The sequence below is a fragment of the Haliotis asinina genome, chromosome 1 (assembly GCF_037392515.1).
Source record: "Haliotis asinina isolate JCU_RB_2024 chromosome 1, JCU_Hal_asi_v2, whole genome shotgun sequence".
Lineage (NCBI taxonomy): Eukaryota > Metazoa > Mollusca > Gastropoda > Lepetellida > Haliotidae > Haliotis > Haliotis asinina.
In genome coordinates, this window is record NC_090280.1 from 9,775,768 (window position 1) to 9,787,908 (window position 12,141).

Consider the following 12,141-nt stretch of genomic DNA (forward strand, 5'->3'; position numbering starts at 1 on the left):
ATGTATACATTTTGATACCGCAAATGGGTTTAATTTGATAGGTGATTTGTCAAGAGTCTCGATCACTAGAAATCATGGTCAGTATTCAACGGACGGAATAGACGGTCGTAGTTCATCATCATCATTGTCAAGTTGACGTTTGTTTCTTCTAATGGGGGTTGTGTAAGCCTTAGTTAGTTTAATATGGTTCGTCATCTGAGCTCCCCACCCACCACGGATTATTACAAGAACAATGCTAAAAACAAGTGGACCTCCGACTTGCAGCACCAAGGATACTCAGATGATATACTCCAGCAGAAGAATTGTAAATAATTGATCCACCAGATTGGCCCATGAGCCATCGCCCTCTGGCATAAGACTCTAGGCAAAGTTCATACTATCATATTTCACAATCCAAAAAGTTATAGATCAGTTGTAGTGCCAAGACCGAAATTCAAACAATTCCAAATAACATTTGTGCAATGACACATACACAGTCCATACACATTGCTTGACCAGCCGATTGTTTGAACCGGGCCCATTCAACCACCCGTCTAGGTGACGTCAGGGCCAAAGTGGTGTGTTGAGCAATAGGAACAATGGTCCTGCTTCCATGCCCTCAACCACCAGAATCCCTCCACCACCGACACAGGGCCGCAACTCACGGCAAACGGGTTGGTGGACCAAATATGTCCCCGGGTCCACATAGGGGGTGAACGGCCCTCAGTGTTACCCAGCACCCACCACGGCAAGATGGCCGTTCACGGGTGCCATTATTACATTTGGAAGATCACTACCGACTAAAGAGTATGTAAGCAAAATGGCGTCTGACTCTGTTTAAAATATGAAAACATATTCTGAGATGCTTAAAAGTGCTACTTAATTATGTTAGTTATGTTTAAGTTGAGTGTGCAAACTATTCTGTGTATAAAATATTTTAAATATATTATAAATATTTTAAGTAGTGAAAGTCAGTAAAACATGTCTATACATAGTGAACTCACAAACAGGGCAGTGCATGCGCCAAATTATGACATCACACAATTGTTCGTGATACAGCTCCTCGGTGGGGAGTTTGGCAGTTACTGTAGCAGCGGGTAGTATTTTTCCTTCTTCATGTCTTCATGTTTGGTGAGTCTCGTTTGGTTATTTCCCTTAAACACGCACAGATGAGACGTTCACAGTGAGGCCTAGAAAGTGTCTTTACTCCGCCCCACACATGAAACTTGGAAACTTGGGACTGGTGCAGAACCAGAGTTTGTCCATATCTCAGTGTTATTAAGATACACACAGACTGAACACACACATGGTCCTGACACCACAGAATACGGGTCTCCTTCTGCTTGTATTTCATGTCAGGGGTTGGCGTTCGTCTCTTTTCTCATATCCAAGACCAATTACGTGACCATCCATTTAGCATCTCATACCTGTTGGATATACTTGCTTTTGTCTTAGCTGAAACGAAAACACTAAGTCTGACCCGACTATAGGTTTCTAGGCCTCACTGTTCCTATGATGTGCTGAATTCCAGCTCCACTCTCATTATTCTTCTTAACCCTGAACACATTGGAAAGATGAGTGTCTTTTGTTTCTGGCAGTGTAACATTTGTGATGCTTCCATTATACAGCTCTAAAAGCAACCTTCTTTTCTCTTCAGCAGCCATTTCGGACATTGCGTTTGAAAAATGGCATCTGGTTGAACGTCAGGAGAGGTAGCTCTTATCTGACATGTCTAGAAAGGTAAGAAGAGTTACCTCCCTTGGACCGATAACATATTTTCATAATCTGTGGAGCTCATGAAAAACCTTGGCGTTCTAACAGACATGAAAAATTCCCACCGAACTATATTTTTGGCGTCATTAATGAAGGATGAAGCTATTGATAACACTATTTCTGAAAGGTTGTAGCATCTTCCATTTTATTTGAAATATGTACATATTAATATCTTATAAACTATCTTATTAGTATGGAAAAAACACATGCCGTTGAAATGTAATTATAACGTTCTTTAACGTTACATTCTGCTACAAATGGCACAATATTAATTCAGTTTGTCAATATGGAAATGCACTTGCCACTTCATGTCAGTGATTTGCACGTACAAATCCCTCTAACCATGGAAAGTGGAGGACAATGCATTGGTGGTTTTTCCACCATGCGGTAGTCTGTTGTGTCTGGGCGATTGAATCAAACACGGTACTCGTGTTTTAGTACCCTTGTTTTTCGCTGTTTTGGGCAATGTTTCATTTCACTCAAATTCAGCAAATCTTGAATCGGTTGTTTCATTGCATGTTCCAACATGTCGTTCAAAGTGCCCATAAAGCACACGACAAGTAACATTTACCCGAGAGTATAAATGACCTCATCACTATTACTTATTGTATGACTATCACATTTTAGGGGGTTTTTTGTTTGTAGTATGTGAGTTCAGTTGAGTTCGGCTTTACGTCACATCACCACTATTCCAGCCATGTAGTGACGAGATCAAGTATTCATAAGCATTTTAAGTCCAAAAGAGTCTTTGTAGTAGAGGATACAAGGCCATACATATATATTATAGATATTACATTTATATTTAAAAACAGCAAAGGTCATGGCGCTGAATTCAATTGCAGGCAATTCCTTATTCTCACGACATGGTTACAATTTCTGATACTGGACAACCTGCATAAAGCGGTTAACAATGAAATGCCCGCTCTCAGGAAGATCGAATAGAGCAAAATACAAGACACTGAATACTACGTTGATGCCGACCATTTGAAAATAGTAGGTGCATATTTAATTGAGTCACAACGCCCTAGAATCGATTCAAATACGTCAGATCATTTTCTGGACAATAACTACAATAAAATGGAAAACCTCACAAATAGCTTTTAAAATGTCATGCCATGAAACAGGAGAAGGGAAGCTTTGTCTCTGCAAACATAATGAACCGTATTGAAAGAGGTCAAATCACCGAGTTAGTTCGAGGTCGAAGCCCGAAACGGTCCTGCATATGCTCGTTTACAAGTATACACTCGTTTCAAGACAATCAAGGTAGCTATACAATGGGACAATTCTAAAAACAATTAAGACGGTTTTGAAAGTTTTGTTAAAACCAATGTTCAGACTGACATGTTTATGCGTACACCAGACGTTAAACGATGCTGAAACCTGACGGCATAATGAGCTTAGTATATACGTCAGACCTGTAAGACAGATGTCTGTGATGACGTTTTGGGTTGATAGTCATTTCATATTTTGATACCCCTTGAGTTAATTGTAATATTATATGGCAATGAGGTGAAAATGCTGGGATGAGGGTGGTACATGTGGATGGTGATGGTGATTTCGTCGGTGAAGTACCTCTTGAGTTCTTGGTGATGTCGGCGATATACCCCTTGACTTCATGAGGACGTCTGTGATGGACATATTGGACTGATGGTGGTTTATCTGGTTCGTCTTCTAGCATGGTTGTCATGTCGGTGATGTGACTGTTGAGTTCATGACAACATCGGTTTTGCACCGACCGCGCTGATGGTGATGTCAGTTCAGAAAGTGTGAGGTCGACGGTGGAGCGTGTGGTTAGATTCTTGGGTTCGTGGTGATGTCATTGATTTGCCTCTTGAGGCCATGGTGATGAAATCTTTGAAGGGCATTTATAGGTGGAAAGCATAAGAAAAGCCAGATTTATGGATATCAACTTCTTTATTGTGAATGACACAACGTTCAGAAACGCTACAAAGAAAACATGTTAAACAACGTTGCAAATATAATACAAACATGGGGTCTGTAATGTTCTAAAACAACATGGTGATTGACTTGATGGAATACAACACACAAAAAACAGGCCTGTGACACACTAAAACAACATGAGGAGGTCAGTGATGCACTAAAATAACACGGTAATGACTGGGTAAAGAATACAAGGGTACCGAAAAACAACATGAGGAGGGCAGCGAACAGCTGAATACACAATAGTTAACGCCATGGTCTATATAAAGCAAACATTAAATGTACTCACTCTCCATGGCTACGTTAACATATACAGGGATGAAATACCATTTCTCTCTTTTCGGTTTGCAAAGTATGGAATGTTCCAAAAAGAGTCCTCAAATGTAAACCACATCCATCCTCATTCCATCAGAGGGAACCCATCCAAGGTATTTCCATTCATGTTTATTCAGTCAGCCAAGTTTTCAAGAACATACGCAGGATCAATCTCTCCAGTGTCCATGTGTAAAGGTTGTAGCAATGTTGGGGCGAGGCATGCAAACTGATATATGTAGCTGCGATTGTCGTTGTAGGACATAAACTAACGGTGCAAATTATCAACATGGGTATTTTTATATACACAGCTATTCCTGAGTTTCAATAGTTAAACTACATATAATTGGAATTTTCCCGAAAAAAGCTACAAATGGAAATCCACGCTACTATGTACTACATATGAAGGGACAGGAACATTTGATTAACTTCACTGGCGTGAAGTATTTACATCTATGTTTCTAGTGTCAGCATACTTTCAAAATTGTTTTGAATCCAAAGCAATTGGTACGTTGCTTGAAGATATGTCAAATGCAAACCACTCCCTCCCGTGAAGCACCTGTTCAAGGTGAAGCAATATATAGTTTGAACCAACACGAGCTATTTACGTATTTTATGTATATTCTGTCAGCAGTGTTTTTTAAATGTATGCTGTATCAGTCTCTTCAGTCATTTTTACCATGCGTAAGCTGTCACGTGGTGTCCTATGAATAATTGAAACATAATAAATACCTCAGTCCATATAGTGAACCCTAGATGTCTTTCTGACTCTACGTCTGACCAGTCTTTGAATATCATCTTCTGTGAACGCTTCAAGCCCTGCTCAAGTTACTTTCACAATATGCAAGCAGAAGTGACAGCAGTTGTTTTCTTCATGTTTGTACTGTCCACTTGCAGCACAGAGAAATGTAGGCTGCAGATATCAGCGAGGATGAAGAACAGGTCTGTCACATTAAAAAATATTGACATCGAGTTGTGTCAAAGGGAATGCACCAAAGACTTCTTCATTTTTGCATCGTGTCGTCTATCGACTACTGAAACAATGAAGACGGGAGAATCCATGTTTCGTTCTAAGAATTGTATTCATGTAAGTTGTTTGAATTGTTTAATGCCAACGTACTTTGTTACACGCTGTGTATGATAGAGTAGCTGCATGGCATTGCTTCCGTTTAGATTAAATAGATGGCAGATGGACCAATTCATCATACAATTTATCATTATGAAAACTACATAAGGCCGCAAACATGTGACTATCATCTCATTGGGGGAGGGGGGGGTGCGTGTTTTGTGTTTCATGACATGTCTGTCCATTACAGCTGCAGCACTGAATTAAAAAGTCATTGTTTGTGCTGAATCAACGTATTTGGCCGGAACCGCACACAGGACAAACATCTTTACAAATTTCATATGATTATGGAAAAAAAGTGTGTTGCATTTGTATTTTCCTAATGCCAAGAAATGATAACGGATCTTCTGATGAGCAAGCCCATTGTGCAATGACTAAAGATCATATCCCGTCACCATGGTGTCAAGAGAAAAAGACCTATAGACAGACACCGTTATCTGCAGAACGAACTAAGGTTTATGTTGCTCAGATATGACATGAACGTGTTCAGCTCCATGTAGGGAGCTATCGAGCCCCCAAAGTGGTTAGTCATTTAGGTGATGGTGTAATTTGTACGATGACTTTATGATGCTATTCTCATATTGTGTGGAAATCACACCAAGAAAGGTTTACCAGTGTAACACGAGGCTTCGCTTGTTTGGATGATTGTTTTTAACCCTGCATTGTCAGGGCTCCAGATATTTTTTTCAAGCAATTGGTTATTTACTCCCATGTCTGTTTATATGTGAGTAATCGCATTTTAGGAGTAACCAGCATTTTTTATAACCCCACTAGTTTAAAGAAATGAATAGTTTTACACAGAGTTTCTTATCCTTATTGGGTTCTTAACAGTGAATACATAAATATATATACATCTCAATAGACTAAAAGGTCTTAGTAATTGCATTGCCAAATATTTGGCAGCCATTCTAAATACTCATCAGGGAAGTCATGTGACTATTAGAGTAAACCCCGGACAGTGGCTACGGCTGTAACAGTATGTGTATACATAGTCATCGCCTATCATCAGCTAATGGTGTTGTTTGATTGCCACGACGAATCATACGCTAGCCGATTTAGTTAATTGAGTAATGTACACAAGGTATTATAGACATATTGGTTTTAAGTGATTCGTATGCGGTTTTGGTACTCTCGGTTTTGTGATTAATTGAGTAAATGTGATTTTTGTTGAGTAAAATACGCAAATATGCGTCTTATCTGGAGCTCTGAGGCGGCCTCAAAATAACCGAGACTGGACAACACAATCAAGTGATTCTCAGCTTGGTCATCGATCTATGCAATTGGGATACGATCACACGTGTCAACCAGATCAGCGATCCTCACCATCCGACCCTGTTAGGTTCCTGTTACGACAGCATGGGCTACTGAAAATTCTAACCCAGGTCTTCACAGGGGTACATCACATAAATCACTTCGGAACCATATATGAGCATTTGGAAATGTAACAACCACATTATTTCATGCTGATAGAAAACTATTGCTTTCAACAGATACCAGGTACCCCATGCCCCTCTAATGGCTGCAATCTGACTTCCCGATGCTTAGAAACCGAATGTGGAGAGACTTGCGAGCAACGTAAGTGTTTTAGTTAGAGTCTTGTTAAAGTTAATCTTCTTTCTATCAGTTTCATCACTTTTGATATGGAGGGCACCTACACTATAGAAATAGAAGTTTGTCTGAAGTAACCTTTCAAAAATATGTACTGTTTATGGTTTGGGTGTGCACGTGTGTGTGGGGGGGGGTGGTGGTGTCTACTTCTTATGAGCGATAACAATCAATCAGGAATGATATGGTGGCTGTGGAGAGGTGATCCAGTAAAGATCCAACGAGTTATCTCTAATACTTAAGAACCTGCACTTTCTAGTCCATTTCACGTTCATAACTGGTATTGAAAACAAAACCTTGTATAAAATGCTTGGTGTGTGATGTGAATGGAATGGAACCATGAATTGTGTTACAGCAACACTGGCTCCCTTAGCTCTTGATCGACAAGCTGAAGGCAAACTCCATCAAGCCTGTAAGAACGGAAATCTTTCAGCTGCCCGACTCATCTTGTGTCAGAGGCGGGTGGACGTTAACTGTAAGCAGTCTGGATGGACACCGTTGATGCGGGCAGCAGAAAATGGACATCTAGAATTGATGAAGTTCCTTGTAAGCAGAGGAGCTAACGTATCACTTGCTAACACACTTGGTGACAACACCCTACACCTGGCCTGTGAGAATGGACCTCTGAAGGTAGTGCAATATATCCTTTCATTAGACGTGGTAGATATAAATAGCAGAGGATGGAAAAAGAGGACGCCAGTTATGCTGGCCGGTTTTACAGGAAGGGTAAGCATAGTTGACGTCCTTGTACGTAAAGGAGGTGATTTAACACTTGTTGATGAAGACAGTAACAGCATCCTTCACCTTGCCTGTGAGGGTGGACAAGGAATTATGGCGCTTTTTGTCCTGTCACTGGGCCTGGTGGACATAAACAGCAGAGGCCAGGGACTGAAGACACCAGTGATGGTGGCAGCGGAAGCAGGATATAGTGAATTGGTTGAAACCCTGGTGAGAAAAGAAGCGAATGCTTCACTCGTTGATATAGGTGGTAACAACCTCCTTCACTTGGCCTGTGCGAAGGGAAATATTGAGGTGGTGAGATTTGTCCTTTCACAGGCCTTAATAGACATCAACAGTAGAGGACACAATGGGAAGACACCACTGATGCTGGCAGTGGAGGAAGGCCATAGAGCATTAGTTGAGTTGCTTGTAAATGAGGGAGCTCACGCGCTGCTTGTGGATACAGGCGGCAACAACGTCCTTCACTTGGCCTGTGAGAACGGATATGTGGAGGTTGCGCAATATATCCTGTCTCATAACCTAGTGAACATTGATGTCAAGAACTTGAAAGGACAGACAGCAGTCGTGATAGCACACGAAAAAAAGATAACAGGATTATTTGATCATCTTTATTTGAGTGGAGGTGACTGAATGAGGTGATATGATTGTCCATGCAAGTATGTCCTTTAAATACATCAATACAGTTGCGAGCAGCATGATGAAACTCCGCCATCAACCAAGACCCCTGTTATTTCTGACCTCACCATTCACATCAGCTGTACGTAAAGATAAGTCTAGGATCATCAGAGCCAAGTACACTTGCTTCAACAATCAGTAATATTACACTGAATGTACATATATATTGACGCCCAGAGCAACGTTATATAAGTGTACTTTTTCAACAACGGACCAGTTAAACCCGATATGTCTAGAACTCGCTTCCATTAGGATCACTCGAACATCCATTGACATCAGGGCCAATCGACATATTGCTTCATTGTCAACAGTCATTGACAAGATCAGAAGGAAACCCTACCACTCTTAGAAGTAATATTATGTCGCTACTTTAAGCAATAGAATGAGGAAGGAAATATTGACAGAGGCTCCATTGATATTTCAGACACGTGTGGCATGCATTATTACATCTGTTTAATGAATCAGTGATAACGGATGACTTTATGAAAGCATCTATCTAAAACACTTACCACAAACTGGTCTTGTTTAATAAAATATGTGTGATAAGGTTAAATGATAGCAACATGAAATCCAGCATTAACACTGTTGAACACTGACATTACTCAACACGCCCGAGACAATCTTTTGAATAAATGTCAGTTGAAAAGCAGTTCCTTATCCCTCTCTTTTTCTTTCCCGGTCTGGATGAGAATGTTGATGCTCAGCATTACATCACATTTCTATCTATAATCAACTGTTACGGTTAAAAATTGCCGTGACAAAAGGAACAAGAAATCCCCTCAGAACCAGCAAAATATAACACTGACAAGTCTGATTTTTTTCAGTTACTTTATATTGATCAAGCAAAGACAAGGATACAAGGATTCACAAGAGAGGTTTCATATACAATGCAGCTGAGTCAAATCTATAAGTCACAAATATAATGTCAACTCACTGAAGTCTTGGTGAGAAATGTTTTACTGAATGTAACACAGCGAGCGGTCAGGCAGCGGTTATGTAGGTCAAGCGTTGACGGAGAGGCAGGCAGGTGCCTTTAAGATATATGTATACTCAAGTATGCTCTGTGTGTATCCCGTCGACAACACGACAACCAGCCTATATATACACAGTCACCGATTCCTGAATATTCGAGCACAATACGAACTTTCTCGAAATTTCTCGACCAGCCTCGTGTTTACCTCAGAATATTATCAAAGGGAGGTAACTCTAGAGAACTACCTTAAAGACCGATAAAATACTAAGAGCGATGGACATTTATGAGATGTGACCCATGTTAACTATCAGCATTACAGTTTACAGAATATACACTCTCGTAACACAACTTACAGACAGATAAAAGAAACGCAGTTTGTGTTTTGTTTCTTTTTTAAATTTACTCAATGATGTCTGCAGAAATAGACTCTGAAGACAATTGTCGGGAAATGTGCCCAAACATCATTACCATATGCATCAGTCAATGCAATCATGTTTTATATTTACACCAATGCATTCAGAGTGACAAAAATACTGGCAACAAGGCTGTATGTCAAAGTGATGGTTTCTCAACAGTCGATTATCTTTTAATGTCGAGCAATAGTCCAACAGTCTAGCCTTTCAACAACCGAACATGCTCCTTTCACCCTTTCAGCAACATTTCAAAGAACTTCATACCACTCTTGCTCTGGAGACTTTCTATCAAGGTTTCAACGTTCAAAATGTTTTCAGCTTTCAGTGGATTTTTTATGTCAGATGCCATTCCCTATTTTGTCTTGTACCATACTTTCCCAAATTATTTTAAGTGAACAATTGAGTAGACTTAGTGTATGTTTAGGATGAATATCAGAATAAGAGCAGGATAAGAACCCCTGGTATAGTCACTACTTTACCGTGATTCATAATCACATATTCAAGCGGCTCGATCTCTTTACAGTTTGCTTTACTTTCCTGAGCCGCGCATTCCGCTTATCAACGTGTCTGTTGGCGTCTCAAGATTAGCATTAGTATAACAGTGTTTGTCTTGTACCAGTGATGAAAGCCATCGCATGATACGAAGCCACACGCGGTGAAGAGGTTGGTACGTTTTACCACGGTTGCAATGGATTATGTGCCTTAATCTGAGAGTTTGATATTTAATTCAAATGATTTCAAATTTCCGCTTCTGAATGTGATAAAACTTTGCATCATGAATTTATTGTGGTAAAACTGTCAGAGAGTGATTCAAAGGTTCACTTCCTGGATTGTGAACACAATCTGTCTCTGCATAAATTTTGATACAGTAAATGATATGTGATGCGTGGTAAAGAAAGACTGACTTGTCTTCAGTTTTTAGACAAACGATCGTGAAGTAATGTGACGAGCTTGTCGTGGGGTGGTGACGTTAGGACGACCGCTCTGTGGTCTGTGTAGCGTTGTATCGATGCTAGAGTAGGTAAATCGTGGTTATGTTTACGTGGAAATGACGTGCAAACATCTTCGACCGACACTCCAGCTTCCAAACGTCCGATAGCTCGGTGTCTCGCAATTTAGGGTGGCATTGTTGAACGAGGAGGGCTAGGCCCAATTTTTGTGCACAGTCTTATACCCGCTAAAGGTGGTGACAATTCGTGCATGTTCTATTTCATGACAAATATGTGCACGATACCCACGTGTTCATTGGTGTGGTCCGTTTTGGCGATTCCTTTTTTGATGTGTTTCACTTGGGGCTTCCAAAACGAAAATACATTTATTGATAAGAGCATCAGCATTCACTCTATGACGAAAACACCGATGAATTTAGGGTTCGTGTTTGTTCCTATTTGGTTAGAAAAGTTGTACATTATCTTCTATTGAAACATTTGCCAGGAAATGTTCCTCTGTCATCGCGCAACTCAGTTGTTATCGCTATACCTAATCTTGGCTGAGATCATACAGACTCATCAAATAGTCGTCCTATATCTCTCACTAGGTGCGCCCGATAAAACCGTTGGGCGTATGGTGGAGAATATCTTCTAGTCTGTTATTTTGAACCCAACCATCTCATTGCGGATATTCAAAGTGGTTCTCGAAAAAGTAGAAGTGCCACTGAGCGGTTAGAATCGTTCATTACAAAATCAGTTGTAAAGAAACAAAAGTCTGTTTATATCATATCATAACAAACTAAGTGTTTTAGACGGTTTAGATTTCTGATACGCGTCCGGACTGCCATAATACGTCAACGCCTTTTTTTCAGCTGTAGTAAGGGAAAGGCGCTGCATTTATCAGTTTTCAAAATTGTCCATGTTTTTCCTTTGTGTCGGATTGCTGGAAGCTTTATGATCGTCATCAGGTGGTATCTTGACTTCGGGTGTCTGGGCCATAATCGGATGATGTTTCTTCGTGGTTCCACGTGGACGTTGACTTCTTGTTATAGGATACCTTGACCTTGGTACCCACATTCCCACCACTTATCGTATCATTATAAATACGGCAACACGGGGATGTAGCTTCTTCTGTTTATCCATCAGTCTTGACGTTGGTATCCAACTGGTTGGCAGCTCCTACGGGGACGGTCTATAGCTTGATTGTTTACCTGAAAACAGAGATCTGAGCAGCAGATGATAGTTTAAAACAACGATCAAGTCGTGTTGCGAGGTATCAGGCTGAAAGGAACCTATTGTTCACGAGGCGAGGCATGGGGAACGTTTTCCACCAAGATAAACAGAGGCATATTTTTTTATTTTTGCATATACACTTCCCATTAAAAGTTTAAACTCACTTAAATCATTCAATCATTCACTATGTGTTATCTAGTATGTTAAGACCCCATTGCGTTATCAAGACACATTTAAATGAACATTGCCATTTTTATCCAATGTGCCATGTTTCGTGCAAATCAATGAACTACTTCGTTCATTCCGTCGACCATCATGTTTTATTCTATGTTTGTATTTATGAGCGACATGATAAAGTGATATACTGCTTCAAATACAGTTTACGTGTTACATGTACATGGATGGAGAACGTCCCAAAAGGCGTCAAGTGCCACTTCGTTT

The 12,141-nt window shown here is 40.3% G+C and overlaps 1 protein-coding gene across 1 annotated transcript; it reads left to right on the top strand.

Moving 5' to 3' along the window:
• The first annotated feature begins 7,075 nt into the window (after window positions 1-7,075).
• Window positions 7,076-8,107, top strand: LOC137290313 (putative ankyrin repeat protein RF_0381). Its single transcript, XM_067821178.1, has one exon. The coding sequence runs from the start codon at window positions 7,076-7,078 to the stop codon at window positions 8,105-8,107; it is 1,032 nt and encodes a 343-aa protein (XP_067677279.1).
• Window positions 8,108-12,141: the final 4,034 nt, after the last annotated feature.

Coding starts and splice junctions, on each gene's coding strand:
- LOC137290313 (XM_067821178.1), top strand. CDS start 7,076: ATGAATTGTGTTACAGCAACACTGGCTCCCTTAGCTCTTGATCGACAA.